The 20,267-nt window shown below is 42.4% G+C and overlaps 1 protein-coding gene across 3 annotated transcripts in view; it reads right to left on the bottom strand.

Moving 5' to 3' along the window:
* FBXW7 (F-box and WD repeat domain containing 7) overlaps positions 1–20,267 on the bottom strand; it is a 126,082-nt gene that overhangs the window by 92,394 nt on the left and 13,421 nt on the right. The window contains exon 1 of one of the 3 annotated variants that reach the window (XM_060278658.1): positions 10,771–16,517. The exons of 1 other annotated variant lie outside the window; for it this stretch is intronic. In XM_060278658.1, the coding sequence (XP_060134641.1) occupies positions 10,771–10,926 (156 nt within the window). In that variant the 5' untranslated portion in view covers positions 10,927–16,517. Of the gene's footprint in view, positions 1–10,770; positions 16,519–20,267 lie in introns of those variants that run through there. One more of the 3 variants, XM_060278659.1, reaches the window with a different exon arrangement.

Genomic DNA, 20,267 nt, shown 5'->3' on the forward strand with positions numbered 1-20,267 from the left:
GAAATATGAGGCAGCTTCTGGGACAGAAATGGGAAGCGTTCAAAGCTGGAAAGCACATTCTCAGTATAGAGCTTTGGAAGAGAACCACTAAGAACAAATGTTCTTTAGGACTGTATATCATTCTTATATTTAGTAACAGCTGAAACAGCAAGAATATATGCTTCATAGAATTAACAAGATTACTTTCTGTTTCAAGGTAAATTGGTCTCTGCACTCAAAAGGAAAAGAACACTATCATAAATGCCACCAATTTAATTTATTAATGTAATGAGATTTAAACTTTCCAAATGAGCAAGATGAAATGAGTCCAAGAACAATATCTTCAGCCATTAACATGACTAAGAGCAACATCATTTCTTACAAATGTAAGACAGCCACCATATAGCTCTGGGACAATTTCAACAGAAGTGTTTCAAATAGATATATAACAAAGATATACATACACATATAGATATATAGATATAGATATATAGATAGTGTTTATGTTTATGGCAGGTTCTAAAAGTGGAGTCCAAGAATGCCAAGTAGTGCTTCTCTCAATTTTGGAAATCCTTTTTCGGTCCTAGAGCTCAATAGCCAGCAATGGAGCGTGTATTTTTTATGCAAGGTGCTGTTCATGGTAGAAAAAAAAATAAGGCTTTTAACCTAATACCGGTATTTGAAAAATTATCTAGGCTGGCTTCCCTGCTGGTTTAGGATGACTACCCCATGATTTTAAAATCCATCACGCTATGATAATAATATAAGAGATACTTTGCATATTTGAGCTATTGTACAGGAATGCCTATTCTATATGATATAAACAATCCATTTTGCCAACCTAAAACTACCTTACAAAAACAAAAGTTGAGTTTTGTTTTTCCTCAGCAGCATTTCATTTCTACAGCAAGTTCTATAGCAGAATGAAAGCTTTTTTATGAACTTTCAACATCAACAATATTACAAAACATAGAAAATGGAAACCATAAAAAGTGTCTATTGGCTCTTGCCTCAACAACCATGAGCTGTAACCAAGATCAAACTTCAGATGCCATTCGGGTTTAGTGAAGCAAGAGCTTATTGAGTCCCATTTTGGCCAACATGCTATGCTAAATTTTAGCTCAGTGCAGCATGGCAGCAGCAATGGGCAGAAACAAAGCAGTGGTGAGCACTTATCCAGGAACCTGCACATTAATGCAGTTCATGAACCCAAAGCATGGCTTAGTGCGTCACGCAGACCAGGCTAATACCGCTTCTTTGTGTGAACCAAATGTTCTGTATTGCTGTGTTGTTTTTATTAAATTTATTTTATTTTGGTGCTGTTAAGTTGTTTCAAGTTTCTACAATGGGCTAGTAAACAAGATTATAAGCATTAACACAGACTGTACTATAGGATGAGTAATTGATCACATTTCCAATTGGGAGTAACTTCAATTATCCTTTTACCACCCAAGAAAGCAAACTTGCAAACAACCCCTTTTTGCTGTAAATCAATTATAATGCCATCACTTCAGCATTTTGGAAATTACTCTTGCTGCCCCCACTATAGATGATCATGCTAGTGAGCAGCAATGTCAATCAAAACTAGTTTCCTAAGCAGAGTTTGGCATTGAAGCAGCATGGGGACTCAAGTAAGTCTAGGCCATGCCCATCTATCAAGGTGGCAGGAAGGAGGAAAAAGAAAGAGTACTATAAAGTATAAACATGGTCACACACCAGAGCAGCCCTAACCTCTTCAACAGTGGCTGAGGCCACAAGTTCCGGAGACTGTGATAAACTAGGGCTGCTATTATTATTATTATTATTATTATTATTATTATTATTATTACTGGTAGTTGCTTTTTTACAAAAAAATAAAGAAATCTAGAAAAATATTAAATTATCATGTGACAATTAAAAATGTCCTCACAGTACAATGATTGGAAAGCCCCAAAATTAGGAGACAAAAATGCCAAGTGCCTCAAGCAGGAGGCTTGAGAGTAGATCAGGCATCCCCAAACTGCGGCCCTCCAGATGTTTTGGCCTACAACTCCCATGATCCCTAGCTAAGAGGACCAGTGGTCAGGGATGATGGGAATTGTAGTCCAAAACATCTGGAGGGCCGAAGTTTGGGGATGCCTGGAGTAGATGGATGCTATAGGTAACAGATAGATGGAGATGAGAAAGAGGAAATTTAGTGGCCAACAGATAGAAAGCGGGGGGGGGGGGGAGAGCGAGAGCAAGGGAGAGAGCAGAATCCAGAACAGCATTAAATGAGCTAGTAAGGGAGGCAACATGCACTTGCCTTCTCTCTGTGTTCTAGGGAAAAGGATCACAAAATCCTTCTCTTCCTCTTCAATTCCCTCTCACTAGATTAAACAATACAGACCACACAAACACCCTTTCATCAAGGGAATAAGCCCCTATGGTGAAATCCTCACCCCAAACATAATTTTAAAACTTTCATTTCCTACACGTTTTGAATCTCAGTTTCAGAAGATTTTGCATGAGAACATGCATTGCTTTGGTGGCATGATCGTACCATTACAACTACAAACTAGGATTTGCCAGAGAAATATGGTATGTTCCTTTGTAGGAAGCAACTTGAACTTGTGACCTTCAATACATCACTCAACTAACACAAAAAACTATAGGTTGTCATGAAGAAGCTTGATTTCAGCCCATCACATGTAGCCATTTGGCTGATGCATCAGTTAACAACACCTAACTATAGGCTGTCTCTCCAACAATACTTTGCTATGACAAGATATTGTGAAGAATAATAGCTGTTCTGGCTGAAACACAATATCCAAATGGAATATGATTTTGTATACATTATGACATTGTCAAGAAAGCACTTTAACTCATCATTCAACATTAAAGCCATGATAGGAAAGCGTAGGAGATAGAGAAGTTTTGGAAAGCAGAATTGGAAAAACAGTAGAATTGGAAAAACTTCAGAACATGGCGACCAAAATTATTATGAGGTCGGAGCAACTCCCCTATGAGGAAACATTTAAACTTTTTGAGATTTTTAGTTTGGGGGGAAAGACATGTGTAAACTTATTCATGAAGTGGAGAAAATAAATAGATGTATGCTTTTCTCCTCATAACACTAGAAGCAAGAAACATCCAAAGAAGCTGAATGGTAGAAGATTCAGGACAGAAAAAACATGTACAAAGAACATTGTCAAACTGTGGATTTGATTCCAAAGGATGCAGTGATGTCCACCATAATGGATGGTTTTAAAGTGGGTTTAGACAAATTCATGAAGATTACAGTTATGAATAGCTACTGTACTGCCTCCAGTTTCAGAAGTAGTATAAGAACTTGAGAAGAGCCCTCTTCAGCTCCTGTTGGTTTCCACCCTCTACACACACACACACAGTTTAAAAGCTGCTCTGCAACCTTTTTTATTTTAAGCTGGAGGATGCATGGTAAAGTGGCTGCTGCGCTATCCCGCACAACAGCTGTTAAGCGTGGAGGCTGAACAACAAAAACAAAGCTCCACTGTGCCTCCGGTCTCTTTGGGGCTTCCTCCACCCTCACTGATGGCCTCATCGAACTACAATGAGGGTCTCCTCGTGAGCCACAAGGACTCTCCTGCCATTTCTGGGTTTGGATTAAATTATTTATTTTCCAGCACTGTGCATAAACATGGTCATACACAAGTCGATCGCACGTAAGTGGGCAGACAGCTGTTCATATTAACTAGCACTTTTTTCAAATTAAAAATGAGGGGGCAGATAGTCATCAGCACCTCCACACATGAGAGAAAGTTTAAGCCTTCCCACCCCATCACAATCTCGGGGGGGGGTGGAATCTTCCCAAAAGCTCCTACTGACATCAACCTAAGTTTTTGTTTTGTTTTTACTAGGATCACAACCAGAGAGGGAAAGCTTAAACTTCCTCTCCACCCACAGAGTGCTGGCAATGACTATCATTCCCTCATCCAACCTCCACATACCTGTTAATTAACCAATAACACTATTCTAATTAAGTCATTAGTGGCATGTGGCATTAAGCCCCCTGATATCCTTTTTCCATTGCTTGTCCATCTGGTAGATGGAAACTAAGTCAAGTATCCCACCACCAAACAATATTTCATTTTACGAAAGAGCAAGGAACGGCCTTGAGCAAGAGAAGGGTGCAGACATCTGGAGACTGTTCTTCCTTTGTTGTTGCTTTTCCAATCCAGTGTCCTTCAAATGTTTGGGCTACAACTCTCATCAGCCCCAACCAGCATGGTCTATAGTCAGGAATTATGAGGTCTATGGTGTAAAACATCTGGAGAGTACTAGGTTAGGGAAGCTGTGCTGCAACTTTAACTTCAACAATTCATTAAAACACAGAAATTTTGAAGAGTTCAAACTATGTTGCTCACATTGTGTTAAGGTTAAGAGTAAATCCACTTTCAGTCCCACAAGGGTTGGGGATATACAATGTAATGAAGGAGAGTTATTTATGCCTTCCATAGCAACTGCCAGACATTCTTTAGGGAGGCCCAAATCAGATTTTGAGAACTCTCAGTCAAGACACAAGGAAAACTTTCATTTTGAAGGAATAACTACTAGTCTCTCTACTACTGTTAGCCATTAGACAGAGGAGTTTATAAGTATTTCTGTGCTATGAGAAATGTACTTCTACCAGGAAAAGTGCTTATCTGCTTTTCCCTGATAATTAGTATGAAGCAGAATCAATGGTTGTTGTTATAGAATCAAAATGTGCCAGAATTTTTTTTAATAAACTATAATAAATCATTAGACCCAAACACCACATCTGGGAATTTTGGAGAAGCATTAGGAAGAGGCAGGACTGCTAGGAACAATACAAAATCTCATTAAAATCTACTATTACACAAGAGAATCGGATTGCAGTGAATGCTTTACTAGAACTCTGCATTTTAAAGCATGTGAGTAGATACAATTTAAAGAACTGTGAGAAATACCCTAACAGAGAAATTAAAAATATTTGAAAAATGGCCAGAACAGGAACACATATAAAAAGGAATCAACAAAAGTAAACAGTTCCTATCCTATTTTTAGAATAATATTTCCACAAATTCACAAAAGCCTGTCAGGGGGAAAAAAGTGGGGGTCTCTTCAAAACACACCTGAAAGTCATGCCTGATGAATCTGCTGGAAGAGTGTTCCACAGCATAGGACAGGTAACACTAAATGCCCAGCTTCTGGTTGAGGTCAATCAAGGCTTTCACAGGGAAACAACTAACACTCCTGCAGGTGATCTCATTGATTGACAAGGGCTCAGGCTGTCCTGAAAGTCCCCTTGTCCCGAGTTGTTCTGGGCTTTGAGTATCAGCAAAAGAGCCTTGAAACTGGTTTGGTTAAACAGTACAAAGGATACATTCTGGTGTCACATAGACAACTGAGATCTCTCTGTACATATGCATGTGTATATGTATAAATTAGATATAGATATAGCACATGTTAAAAGGGCAGATGGAAGACAAACGTTTGCTGCTGTCTAGTGAGGTAGCCATATTCATGTTACAGAAGGTGGCCCCATTCTATCCCAGCCCTCTTAACTACCACTCATTTCATAATACAGAATAAATACTACTGACCTTAGAGGCCTGTTGTAAAGATTACCAAGATAAGATACATTAAGTCTGCAGTTTATGCATTCAGCTTTACCCAAGTGGCAATAAACAAATAAAAAAACAAAAAGGAAGTGGAATTCCAAGGAAATGACTTTGGAAATCCCACCTGCCATTGAACCCAATGTGTTATGATTATACGTAACTTTGGCTTTAAAGGTGATCCCCAGAACATAACCCCTCTGTAAGTTGAGGACTTACTGTATGTGAAGTACTCTGAAAACCTGAACTGCACTATATGAAATAAATGCCAAATATCATCACTGACTTGGAAGACAATTTTTCCAGTGGTCTGTTTTCTCAGTTAACCATGTCTCCTCGCAGTTCCCATATGGCTGAATAGAGACAATATTTCCTTTAACACATGTCTGATAATTTAAATGTTTAATCATTCCTCAGAGAAACTTACATAAATTAGGTTTGACTGCAAATTAGATATAAACAGAACAGAATAGGCCAGGGGTCCCCAGACTACGGCCCGGGGGCCGGATGTGGCCCAATTGGCCTGCCAATCCGGCCCGCGACGACCCCCGTCGCCCGCTGCCGCCGCCCGCTCTTATGGCGCACAGCGCGGCAGCGTTCTTCCGGGTCGGGAAAAAAGCGCCGAAAATCCTTTGTGCGCATGCGTATGCGCCTCTCCCGACCCGGAAGAGGTCATTTCTGGCGCACTTTCGGGTCGGGGGAGGCCCATACGCATGAGCACAACGGATTTTTGGCGCTTTTTCTACCCTGGAAGCGTGCCGCCACGCCAGTAAGCGCCCGTGCGCATGCGCACGGGCGCGCACTCCCCCGCCTGCCGGCCCGCACAGGCGCGCGCTCCCCCGTCCTCCGGCCCGCCGTGCGATCAGCGCGGTGGGAACCAGCCCAAACGCCGGTAAGTCTGGGGACCCCTGGAATAGGCTATTCAAAATCAAAGCTATACACAATGAGATCAAAGGACCAGGGCACTGAGTTTAGAGTCGAAACATGGTATACACCATCCAGCTACACATACACCATCTCAACTCATTTTAAATATGATGAGGAACTTTGCAGAAAATATTATGCATCATACAAAAGACTAATACTCAAAGATTTAGGATCTCAAGGCTGTTGAACATTTACATGACAATCAAGGATCGCCATATCCATTGAGTGGGCTGAAAAATGTCAATGAGAGAGGGAGAGCAGTCAAAGGCAAGTTATATCAGGAATGAAGTACCAACTTAAGTCAGAGGGCAAATTCTCTGAAGACATTAGCTGGGCGACTTAAGCTAATAGGTACATATTTTACAGTGGTACCTCGACTTACGAAGACGATCCGTTCCGCGGCCGTCTTCATAAGTCGAGATTTTCGGATGTCGAAGCGCCGCTTCGGTGCATGCGTGAAGCATGATTTCGCGCTTCTGCGCAGAACGCATGCGCCGGGCGTGCACAGAGAAAAGTCTTCCGGGGGTTGTCGACTTCGGAAGTCGAAACCTTCGGAAGTCGAAACCTTCGGTTGTCAAGATATGACTGTATTTACATATATTGTGCAGTGTGTTTAGTATAGTGTGTGAACATATGACACCACTGTGATGATGTCATTAGCATTTATTAACCATGAATATAGTATGGCAGTCCTTAGTAAATTTTGGAGATTGTAGCAAACAGAAATCTGAACAGACATCAGTAAAATGTCTATTAACTGTATCCTTCAAAAAAATTAAGAAGGCACATTGATACTGTAGCTTCATCAGAGAAACAAAATATAGGTGCTCTTTTATCTTATAAGACAGCTTGTTTCTCAACAAACCCTTTATCAAAATGTGACAAATTCCCTTTCAACAGCAGAGCTTTCTAGTGATTATCTAGCAATACTGTAATCCCAAACCAATGTTACCCAGCTAGAGTAACTAAAGCACACTCCCCCACGCCACACCAAGTTAAAAACTAAATACATGTTTCTCTTACACCTCAAAAATAACAATACCTTTATTGTCATTGTACAACCTGTGTACAATGAAATTAAACAAGCCTCCCCCCCCAAAAAAAAAAAACACCACTCAATCTCTTATCGAACAATACACCACCTCGCAAGTGACCGGTAAAAGGAGTTCACCAGTTTTTCCCACAAACACATTTAAAAGGCCATTGATTGTATAATCAGCCCAAAACCTGGTTACTGAGGAATTGTTAGAAGGAATAAAAAGCTACATTTAGCAAAACAGTAAATATAAACTATGTATCTTATGAAAATGAACAGCCTGAAAGCATAAACCAATTCAATTAATCAATCAAACATTTTAACGCTGGATAAGTGAATCAATACATTTTTGTAACAATTAAGTATTTGATTCATGGGAACTCTAAAAATAAAAAAATCAATTATGAAATGAAAGTCAAATGGTATAATAAAGGTTAACATGAAACAATTCTGCTTTCAATATCATAGAGAACTTATGATGTCCCACTATTGATGGAATAAAAAATCATGTTACCATGAATGAAATCTAATGGCGTTCATGTGCAAGTAGTACATACTTTCACACAACGGGGTTTCACTGTCTTTTCCTCTCCTTCACAGATACGGCCCCCAAAATCTGGAAGGCGGGGCGGGGGGAACCACCCTTCACAGTAAATTTAGTGAGAGGCGGTTCAGTATGCAAACAGAACACCATTCACACAACATTGGAGGTACAAAGTTTTAACTGTGGAATGCTCTCTCCAGGGAGGCTCACCTTGCACCTTACATATCCTTACATATCCTTACTTAGCCCAGGCATCCCCAAACTTCAGCCCTCCAGATGTTTTGGACTACAATTTCCCATCATCCTTGACCACTGGTCCTCTTAGCTAGGGATCATGGGAGTTGTAGGCTAAAACATCTGGAGGGCTGCACTTTGGGGGTGCCTGCCTTAGACATCAAGTGAAAACATTCCTCTTCTCCCAGGCCCTTGGCTAATTAACCAACATAAAGGTAAAGGGACCCTTGACCATTAGGACCAGTTGTGACTGACTCTGGGGTTGCGGCGCTCATCTCGCGTTATTGGCCAAGGGAGCCAGCGTACAGCTTCCCGGTCATGTGGCCAGCATGACAAAGCCGCTTCTGGCGAACCAGAGCAGCACACAGAAATGCCGTTTACCTTCCCACTGCAGCGGTACCTATTTATCTACTTGCACTTTGACATGCTTTCGAACGGCTAGGTTGGCAGGAGCTGGGACCAAGCAATGGGAGCTCATCCTGTTCCGGGGATTTGAACCGCTGACCTTCTGATCGGCAAGCCCTAGGCTCTGTGGTTTAACCCACAGTGCCGCAGCCCTTCAAACTGGGGGCAGGGAGGGTGTCACCTTCCCAAACCCAGGTAAGTGAGCCACTGGACTTTGGGAAGGAGGCTTAAGGGTTCTGACAGGGCCCTAGAGCCCTCCTACCTACTTCCCAAAGCCTAGTTAGCACTTTAGCAGTCCTGGGAAGGAGGTGGGAGGAATCTAGGACCCTGCCAGCGCCTAGAGCCTTGCTTAGCCATCTTTGGGAAAACAGCAGAACTGGGAGGGGATCAAAATTTGACTTCACAACCCTCCTCTCTCTGTGCAGCAAGGCAGTGTGAGACCCGCACCCTGTGGCCCACTAGGCATGAAAAGCTGGACTGCTCTGGGCTAAGTATTCAGTATCAAGTTACCTGTCCTTTGTAGCCCATACACAGGATCCAGTCTTATATTCTGTGCCAAATACTGCACGATAACATAGAATCATAGAATTTTAGGGTTGGGAGGTACCCTGAGGGTCATCTAGTCCAACCCCCTGCAATGCAGGAATTAAAATTATCACAACATATGACCACGTGATTTAGGCCCTAGTCCAAAAAGCTGAGTTCCACCCACACACTGCAGGGTGCATAAGCCTTTCATTTCTAAGGCAGCCACCAATTCTGCCAGACAAGGCAACAACAAAACTTGTAGTGAGTTCAGAAATGCCCTCAAACAGGACAATGAACAGCTTCAATAAACACACAGGGAAACAAACCTCAGTGTGTGCATTAAACCATTTGCATGCCTCAAGGGCCTTTCTGGATCACATCCTTGAAGTCAATTTATATCTTGATCACTAGTAAAAGTAATTTACATAATAAACAGAGCCACTGACAAGTGTTGATCTGATCCTGCAGAGAGCCTGTAGCGTTAACCAAACTTCAAGGGGGGGGGGAGACAACAAACTACCAGGAAAATGGCTCTTCTTGAGACTGGAGCATATGAATGCAAACTACCAAGCAATCTGACAAGTGCAGCCCTTGTACTGGGGAACAACAGGCCACATCCTGCAAAGTATTTGTCCATGGTCAGGTCATCCGCTAACCGCTGTGTGGCTTCGATCCTAATAACCGCTCACCTAGTTTCACCCATTGAGAAGGTTTGGTCATTTTTTAAAATAAAAAACAACAGCTTGCCATGCCACATGACAATCCTTTGCAATATAGCATAGGGGTCTACTACTCAAAGGAAAGCAGCAAGACATTCCATTGGGCTGATCCACACCTCTGAGTGTACCTAAAGCAGTTCTAGTTTAGATACTAATTTTTATCTGTAAGCACAGAAGAATGGGCCTGTGTTTCTGGTGCTCTGAGAGATATCTGGATCAGGCTGACTCTTCAGATCTACTAAATTTGATATATGTATGCATAGGGAAGTTAGTTTTATTATGTATCAACTTGTAGACTGGGAAGAGAGTGCAAAATTACAAAAGTAAAACCATATATATGGTTTGCATATATCAATCGTGTTCTTCAATTACTTCACAATTGCACATTATACTGAAACACCATAGGTCACAAAACTGGAAAATACTGCTGTAATTTGAGCAGAAACATACTTATTTTATAAATGCAGGAGCACTGGTGTGGGAAGAAGTTAAGCAATTCTTATTCAAACAAGAAACTGTTTCTGAACATCCAGCACTTTTAGAGCAACTCCAAGCTGCAGTCACAAACATCCATTAGAGTGTTCCACAATTCAGAGCAAGCAAGTGGTTGTCAGTGCAGCCAGTAAATCACCTGATCCTATTACAAAATCAATTACTGCAGCACATTTCTATTGCTACACAACCTGATGATGGCAAAATGATATTGGATAGCTGCTGCAAGGTCAAAAAAAAACTAAAAACATTTTAAAATGTGTCTTATTTTAGGTCCACATTGCATCTATTTTAAAGGAAATGTTTTTAATAAATCTGTATAGTTACCTTCTTTGGCTGATTGGGACATTCGATGGATAGTCTCTGCAACTGGTCTGATGTATGGCTGCAAGATAGGAGATCGGAACAGCAGGTCGAACGGCCCAGCCTCTTCATTAAAGAAGAAATAATGCTGCAGCCACAGCCACACATTGACTTGCTCATCAGATGAGTTTATTCCTTAAGAAATCAGTACTGGTACTGGCCCACACACAATCAAAATTGGCCGACCGCCTCATTCTGCAGCTCCCTGGCAAAAATTAATACTGATAAAAATAAAGCAATGGTGTTTCTCCAAAGCTAATGCTAGTAGTCACTGTATTTTATTGCCAAGCAAAGCTCGCAATCTTAAAGTGCCTCTTTCCAGCTACACTTTCGCAAGACAAGCTGCTTTGATGCGCTCCACTGTTTTGCAAGGAAGCCATGAACTTAAAGAAACAGACACTGCACACTGACTACAGTTTGTTTTTCTGTAGCACTTCAGGTCTGCTTTGATATCCTCTATCCAACCTGTTCCCACTTTGAACACGCAGTCTTCCAACAGCCAACAGAAAATAGCCACACCCCTCTGTGTTCCCATGATCACTATTCAAGATCCGCTCAATATCTGAAAAAGTACTGTTGCTGCATTGCTGAGAGTAACAACAGTGTAGAGATTACTGGCTGGAATCTGGTTTGCCAATCAGACTCTAATGTTCAGGATACCTGCCAATTCCACTTAGATTAATGTATTTTCTTTACTGCCAAACTTTGCCATTTTCCCTATATTAAATATACGCCCCACTTCAGCCTAACAAACTTAAAAGCAAAGTGCAGAAAGCTGTCTTATGAAAATACAACTCTGGAGAAAAGGCTAACACCATTACAAACTTATACATACCAACCCAACAACTAACTGGGGCAAATTTCAGCTAAAAAAAGAGCCAAAGCAATGGAAAACATAACAGGCAAAGGGTTTTAGTAAAGGAAACATGGAATTAACTTATTGGATAGCTACCGATACCTCAGAGGGGAAAAGTTAGCAAATTGATTCAGACAAGTGGGGGTTGGGGGGGGGAGGAATCATCTGCCTTTTCTTTGTCTCCCAAAGTTAATGTACCAATATTTAAATAGAACAACTTTTCCTCAATAGCATTGCTGTATTTCTAATTTCCCTTGTTTAATTGATCCTCAATGTAAAAAAACAAACAAATATAAAATATAAAAGCTTGCAGATGCTTCCAAAGCAGTACTAATTGCAAGTGCTATATATCAGTAGATGATGTGCTGGTCTTTTTCAGCTATTAAAAGCAGTGCATTTATCTGCCTTACTGCAGCATGCACTAGAGTATTTGAAAAGAGAGAGAGCTCACGTTAACACAGATGCTCAACCTGATTACAGGATAATCTGCCTTGAAATAATTGTCACTTACATTGATAGAGCTATCAGCAGTTGTCTGTAAAATCCCTTTTATCAAATGGTTAAGAAAAAGCAAGTGGCATGACAGCAGCTTAAGCGCACACATTTAAGCAAAACTTCTTGTTTTTGCTCTGCATCAAAAGCTGTATTTGCTCTGTCTCCTCCCCTCTTCCTCCAGCCCTGGTTTACAGCTATATTGAGACAGTACTGCCTCTTCCTTCAACCTTGTTCTGCCCTTTCGATATTCACATTTCTATTAAATCATTTTCCAGTAATATTAAAATTCAAGCAACCAATGCAAATTGAATAAAAAGCCTTTGTGGAGAAAGACTCTGCATGCAAACAAGCAAATAATGCAGTAACCTTTTACTCGCCTGCTGGAGGTACTGTCTGCTGCATAGAATTTTAAATCCTCATCTGCAGATGCAATTGAGCTGGTATTGCCAAGGACTTTGCTCTTCCTGCGCTGATTCTACACAGCTATTCATCAGGAAAAAAACATTATAGGGAAAATGTAAAGCAATATCAGGTGAAATCAGTCAGACGGCCTGAAATGAGCCAACTTCTAAAAATCAGCTGCCGTCTTGCCTAGTCACATTTCTGAGCTCATAAAGGAAGTGTTATTGCTGATGTATGTTTGCTTGCCACCAATATGCAAGATAGGGAATCACAGGAAGCTAATGAAAAAAATTAATACATACAGTATTAGAGTGCACCGAGCAACCTTACCCTAATAATTTCCCGGTTTCTTTCCTAGTATAAAATTGCATCTCAAGATGAAACATCTCATAGAACCAAATGAGACTTCCTGTCCTCCTTCTGCTCCCCTTCCATCTCCCTTTCAATGAATCTCAAGAGGCAGAGTTCTAAAAAAGATGATTACAGCTATGCCATACTGTTGTGCCAAGCAAAGAAATAGCCATCTTTTACCAAGTTTTTATATAGACTGCTCATTTAAAGAAGCATCATCACAATTACCACTACTGCCCCATCAGTATAGCTTGTTTCCCCTCACCCACAGAGTGGAAGATAATCTGAAGTCCATACAGGGTGGGTTCATAAAGGACTAATTTGTTTTTGACCAGAGAAGACTAAAGCAGTTCTATGTTTTTGGATCTCAGAGCTGCTGCTGTTGCCTTGGGATTGGTTTGGGTCTGTTTGTGTGCCCACCTGATCATCCTGCATATTTTTTAAGTTATTACAGAAACATTTACGGTAAGAGTCAGAATCCTCTCCCTTCCAAGGAAACTGACTTGGAAATTACCCCTTACTCAAAGTAGTGAGCAGCATAGAACAATGCTCTCATTTTGAACACAATAGATCTAATTTAAGCTTTATTTTTCTTATAGTAGGAAATTTGATATAGTCAAACAAAGAAACAGCTTTTGATTATAATTAGTTAAAGGCGGGTATAATCATTTCAAATTAACATGTGATATGAAATGCATAGATAATTCAGGGAAACTTGTACTGCCTTTAACAGGAATGAAACACTAGCAGTAAAGGTTGTTATTCATTATTTATGTGCTCCCCCACTCATCTCATGTCAGTTTCCTTAATGTACTATTGATTCTCAGGATGCATAAAGATGGAGCCAGTGACAGACCACATATAGGGCAATCATCCAGTAAGTAAACAAAGTGACTGTTTAGGTAGATATAATCATGGAAGAATTCCAATATACAGAATAACTTCAATGACACATGCTGATTTATCTATAATACCTAGCTAGATATTTCAAGAAAGCATCTTAATTTGAACAAAGTTCTAAACAATAATTCAGTTTTTTGAAAGGCCATTTACACATACTGGATGCATTCACATGATTGGATCCTGACTTAACGTAAAGGTAAGTTAAAGGACCCCTGGATGGTTAAGTCCACGCAAAGGTGACTGTGGGTTTGCGGCGCTCATCTCGTTTTTCAGGCAGAGGGAGCCAGTGTTTGCCCACAGAGAGCTTTCCAGGTCATGTGGCCAGCTACTGGCATATGGAGGGCCGTGATGAGTGCCAGAGTGCATGGAAACACCATTTAGCTTCCTGCTGCAGCAGTACCTATTTATCTACTTGCACTGGTATGCTTTCAAACTGTGAGGTTGGCAGAAGCTGGGACACAGCAACAAGAGCTCACTCAATCGCATGGATTCAAACTGCCAACTTTCCAATTAGCTAGCCCAAGCAGCTCACTGGTTTAGACCAGGCATCCCCAAATTTTGGCCTTCCAGATGTTTTGGACTACAATTCCCATCTTCCCCATCCACTGGTCCTGTTAGCTAGGGATTATGGGAGTTGTAGGCCAAAACATCTGGAGGGCCGCAGTTTGGGGATGCCTGGTTTAGACCACAGCGCCACCTGTGTCTCTTACTAAGTCAGGATATGCATGAACTGCACATGAAGACCCTTTGCTGTTGCTTCACTCTTCCCTGCACAAAAAGCAAAACAAACCAGGAAACCACAGATAACCATAGCTCCTTATCATATGAGAACTGGAAACTATGGAAAAGCTGGAAGCCAACTTGAAATAGGCTCCTGAATCCTGGCTTGTTTTAGATACTATAACATTATGGATGGCAATAGCAACTTTCTTTCCAATAGGCTCCTATGAGGTGGTGTGGGAGAACAGCAACATTAATTTAATTCTCATTTCTACAATATGAAAGATCTCTTAGATATGCCTTTTCCAAAAGAAAACAGAGCAATACATTTGGCACCAGCTTGGCTGCAGGAGTTGCCAGAAGGAGGTGTGCAAGGTGCTATCCAACTGCCAGGGACTCCACTTGATTTGTGTAGGGTTTACTCAGGCTTAGCCTTTTCTTCTCCCAAAGATATCCTGCAAGGTAGTGGAGGTTTAGGACCAGAATTTTCCTTCTCCTAGATCATGGGCTACCTTCCCAGGTGGATGAGCCCCATCTACCCTGGATTTCCCTCTACAGCACCTGCAGAGACCACCTTCTTTAAAGCCCTAAACGGCCTCGGTCCAGTATACCTGAAGGAGCGTCTCCACCTCCTTCATTCAGCCCGGACACTGAGATCCAGCGCCAAGGGCCTTCTGGCGGTTCCCTCGCTGCGAGAAGCCAAGTTACAGGGAACCAGGCAGAGGGCCTTCTCGGTAGTGGCACCCGCCCTGTGGAACGCCCTCCCACAAGAGGTCAAAGAGAAAAACAACTACCAGACTTTTAGAGGACATCTGAAGGCAGCCCTGTTTAGGGAAGCTTTTAATGTTTAATAAATTATTGTATTTTAATATTTCTTTTGGAAGCCGCCCAGAGTGGCTGGGGAAACCCAGCCAGATGGGTGGGGTATAAATAATAAATTATTATTATTGACTGTTAGATCCACTACTGGTCTCGTCCACTCAACCCACCAGGGCCTGTCTTGTGAGGAGTTGTGCGTTAATCTGAATTTAAGATACGGTTTACCTGTGTAGATCACGGCATAAGTATAAGATTGACATAACTAATATGACATGATGAACTCCATGGTAACCTGACACAAGCCTTACTCCAGCATCCTGAAAGGGATCCAGGATTATCCTAAATTCACACACATCTGACTTGAAGATTAACACATGCAAATATAGGATTGCTAAATACAAAATACTCAGCTCCTCAGTGGGATCCATCCACACAATGGTAAGGTGATTTAAAGGCAAATCACAGACAGAGATGCCTAGGTTCAGATAACTGCTCACTATCAGAAGTCTAGGTAGCTGTGTTGGTGTGACGCAGTAGAAATATATTTTAAAAATTAAAAAAAATGTCCAGTAGCACCTTAGAGACCAACTAAGTTTGTTCTTGGTATGAGCTTTCGTGTGCATGCAAACTTCTTCATATGTCTTTCACTCTTTTGTTAAGCAAACAGGAACAGGATCACCAAAGATGAGCAAGGTGAAAAATGGGCAGGAAAATCTGGAAGGCATTATGCAAATTGTAGGAATCGCTCATTTCACAGCCCCCTCACCTCTCCACTGGCATGCCTTGGCAAAAAGAGCCCTCCTCTTCAGAGAGGGGGGAATTTGCGGGCGGTACCCGCTCTACGCAGTGAGCAGGGGGCGGGTCCCGCCCCCCTGCTCCACCTTTACCTGCCACGCTCAGGGCTGGCCAATAGGGCCAGCTGGGGGGGCGGAGCTAACAGGTCTTTAAATTAGCGTGGCAGGCTCCAGATCGCCCCTTTTTGCCCCTGCACCACATCGGATCTTCTCATCGGATCTTCTCCTTCGGCATCCCGACGGATCTTGTGAGAGCAAGGAGCAGCTGCTGTAGGGTATCGTATGTTTGCGAGGTTTGCATCTCTGCTTGGTGTTTCATTTAGCCCTTTGTATTTCTCTCTGCCTCTGAAAAAACCCCTCCTTTAATACCACGTGATTCTCAGGCTTGATCTTTGCTTTCTCAAAATTGTTTAGGTATTTGGTAGATACCTAATAGCTCTTATGTATAACAGCCTGACTTGTGGCTATTCTAAGTAGGTGTATTGGGCCTTGTAACGTAGTATTATTGCAGGAAACGTAGTAGTATTGTTTCCAAAATCCTAGTTTGAATATGGCAGGCATCAACATTTCAGAATAGCTGTTCCCTAGAATTAAAGAACCTTTTAATGAGGGTGAAAGAGGAGAGCGCAAAATACGGTCTGAAGCTCAACATCAAAAAAACCAAGATCATGGCCACTGGTCCCATCACCTCCTGGCAAATAGAAGGGGAAGAAATGGAGGCAGTGAGAGATTTTACCTTCTTGGGCTCCTTGATCACTGCAGATGGTGACAGCAGTCACGAAATTAAAAGACGCCTGCTTCTTGGGAGAAAAGCAATGACAAACCTAGACAGCATCTTAAAAAGCAGAGACATCACCTTGCCGACAAAGGTCCGTATAGTTAAAGCTATGGTTTTCCCAGTAGTGATGTATGGAAGTGAGAGCTGGACCATAAAGAAGGCTGATGGCCGAAGAATTGATGCTTTTGAATTATGGTGCTGGAGGAGACTCTTGAGAGTCCCATGGACTGCAAGAAGATCAAACCTATCCATTCTGAAGGAAATCAGCCCTGAGTGCTCCCTGGAAGGACAGATCGTGAAGCTGAGGCTCCAATACTTTGGCCACCTCATGAGAAGAGAAGAATCCTTGGAAAAGACCCTGATGTTGGGAAAGATTGAGGGCACTAGGAGAAGGGGACGACAGAGGACAAGATGGTTGGACAGTGTTCTCGAAGCTACGAACATGAGTTTGACCAAACTGCGGGAGGCAGTGGAAGACAGGAGTGCCTGGCGTGCTATGGTCCATGGGGTCACGAGAGTCGGACACGACTAAACGACTAAACAACAACAGGGGGCGGAGCTAACAGGTCTTTAAATTAGCGCGGCAGGCTCCAGATCGCCCCTTTTTGCCCCTGCACCACATCGGATCTCCCACCCACCCGCCCTTTAGGTCGTCCCTTAGTCAGGTTCATTTTGACCTTGCTATGGACTTCGGTTGGTCGCCTTTGGTGGCCCAAAGGGTCCGGGTAGGAGTTTTTTCTCCAATTGGCTAATTGGCACCGGCCTCTTGGTTTTTTCGCCTACCTCGTAGCAATTCGTCACAACTTCTTCGGTATTTGGCGGTAGGCATTGGAATATGGAGTTGTCTGGTGTGTTCAAGGACTGGTTGTGGCCATCATCCAACCCTCCTCTTATAGGGGTATCCCCTTAAAGGGATCCGGCGGTCGTGGATCCCGACGCCCTGCTGGTGGCTAGGGCCATGGCACGACCCCGGTGGCACCAGGGTGAGCTTTCAGTTGTATTTGCATCAACAGGCTCCTCCCTTGGGGTGTTAACCTGATATGACCCCCCACATATCCATAACAAGTGCATGTCATCACTCCAGCACAAGATCCTAAACCTCTCAGCATTGTGTATATGAACACGAGTGCTGGCTCTGTGCGTGTGAGTACACACTTGTAACAGTCTTTGCATGCAAGAGAAGTCCCCAACTCACTGATCTTCATGGTCTCCAATGGCAATGATGACACTGTCTCAAGTAGTTACTGGTCCAACACATAGGGCAGGCAGGGCATACTCTGGATCTGGTCTTTGCTCCAAGTGGCATATGAAGGCCTGAATATAGATGGGAGTTTGTATGACCCCATTGCCATGGCCAGGCTACTTCCTGGTGAGATCTGAACTGATTGTATGAGGTGCCACAACTTGTGATAGAATGCATAAGGCCACAAACACAATCACTTCTTAGTGCCCTCTCTGCTGTAGTGGAGCCCAGTCTAAGCCTTTGCATCCTTGAACTCCAGGTAATGAAGCAGGTTGGACAATGGCTAGAGTGCAGGTGATATAAAGGTAAAAGGTAAGGAAAAGGACCCCTGGATGGTTAAGTCCAGTCAAAGGCGACTATGGGGTGCGCCGCTCATTTCGCTTCAGGCCAAGGGAGCCGGTGTTTTTTCACAGACAGCTTTCTGAGTTATGTGGCCAGCATGACTAAACCACTTCTGGAGCAACAGAACACTGTGACAGATGCCAGACTGCATGTAAATACTGTTTACCTTCCTGCCACAGCGGTACTTATTTATCTACTGTACTTGCACTGGTATGCTTTCGAACTGCTAGGTTGGACGGAGTTGGGACAGAGCAACGGGAACTCACCCCATCGCACAGATTTGAACCACAGCGCCACCCGCTCCCTAGGTGATATAAAACCCACTAGGAGGTCAAACAAGCATCACTTAGAGCATATAATCACACCCAATGCATGGCAATAGTTGTGGCAAAAAGGGCTTACTTTGCTTTCTCCACTGCATCCTCTAGTTCATTTTGGGTTGTGAGGAACCGCTTTTTGTTAGGATACTACTTTTGCTAAGTTTAACCCAGCTGCCCTACATCTGATGTCATAAATGACGTCAGGTGTGGGATAGATAAAGGTGCAGCAAAACATGGTTTGCAGCAGGCATCCCCAAACTGCGGCCCTCCAGATGTTTTGGCCTACAACTCCCATGATCCCTAGCTAACAGGACCAGTGGTCAGGGAAGATGGGGATTGTAGTTCCAAAACATCTGGCGGGCCGAAGTTTGGGGATGCCTGGTTTGCAGAGACTACAAATCAGGGTATTACTAGTGCTTGCAATCCCCTTACATAGCTGGTACATCTCAAGTCTAGATTACTGAAATGCAGTCTCTATTGGTCTGTCCTTAAGGTTTGTCTGGAAGTTGAAATTAGTGCAAAATGCACCAGGTTATTTTGCAGGGTGGCCTATAGTCAGAAGTTACCTCCCCCTGCATAAAGAATAAAATTGGCTGCCTATATGATACTAGGCCAAGTTTAAGGTTTTACTTTTGATTGATAAAGCTTAGGATCAGATTATCTTCAAGGCTGCCCAATCTGAAATCTTATTTGACTAAAATACAGTGGTTGGGATTAAGAACCTGGTATTTAATCCAGAAGCAGATTTTACAATTGCTGTTTAATGGGAAATTTATACACGCTTTGCATATACCAGTAAGTACAACTGAACCAATGATCTTGGTAAAACCAAAAGAAAACAATCTGAAAAGACCAAAACTATAGACTACTACCCACATGTCGGAGTATTCTGAATAAAACTACTAAAATATAAGAAAAAAATCAATACATGAACTCAAGCTATACTGAATAATGTTGTGATCTAAACTGTTTAAATATAAATATTGCCACTGATGGAAGGGGGAACTGGAAGGAGGGGGGATCTAATTTTCCTGCTGCTTCTCAAATCAAGCTCTGCTACTGAACTCAGAATAAGAGATTGGCTGAGCACTCAGCCCAAGGGGACTACTGTATACCGGTAGGAGTCTGTCCTTAGCAAAGGAGAAGCAGCATAACTGTGCTTCCTGCTTTCTAACCCACCGAACACCATTATTCACTTTAGAGGCACAGCTTAGCCGAAACATGGCAAAGACATAATCAATGGGGAAGAAGAAGAAAAGCAGGCCATTCTCTATCCATCATTTAATATCACTGAATTTGTCCAGCCTAGTTCACTCAAAAGGCTAAGCCATGGATTGTTTAATCAATACATGGCTTGCCTGAACACCCTGATGCAGCCCAGCAAACTAATAATGGTTTGTTTTCTGACAATGATGTGAAGCCATAGTTTGGCTTTGAC

The sequence above is a fragment of the Zootoca vivipara genome, chromosome 9 (assembly GCF_963506605.1).
Source record: "Zootoca vivipara chromosome 9, rZooViv1.1, whole genome shotgun sequence".
In the NCBI taxonomy this organism is placed as follows: Eukaryota; Metazoa; Chordata; class Lepidosauria; order Squamata; family Lacertidae; genus Zootoca; species Zootoca vivipara.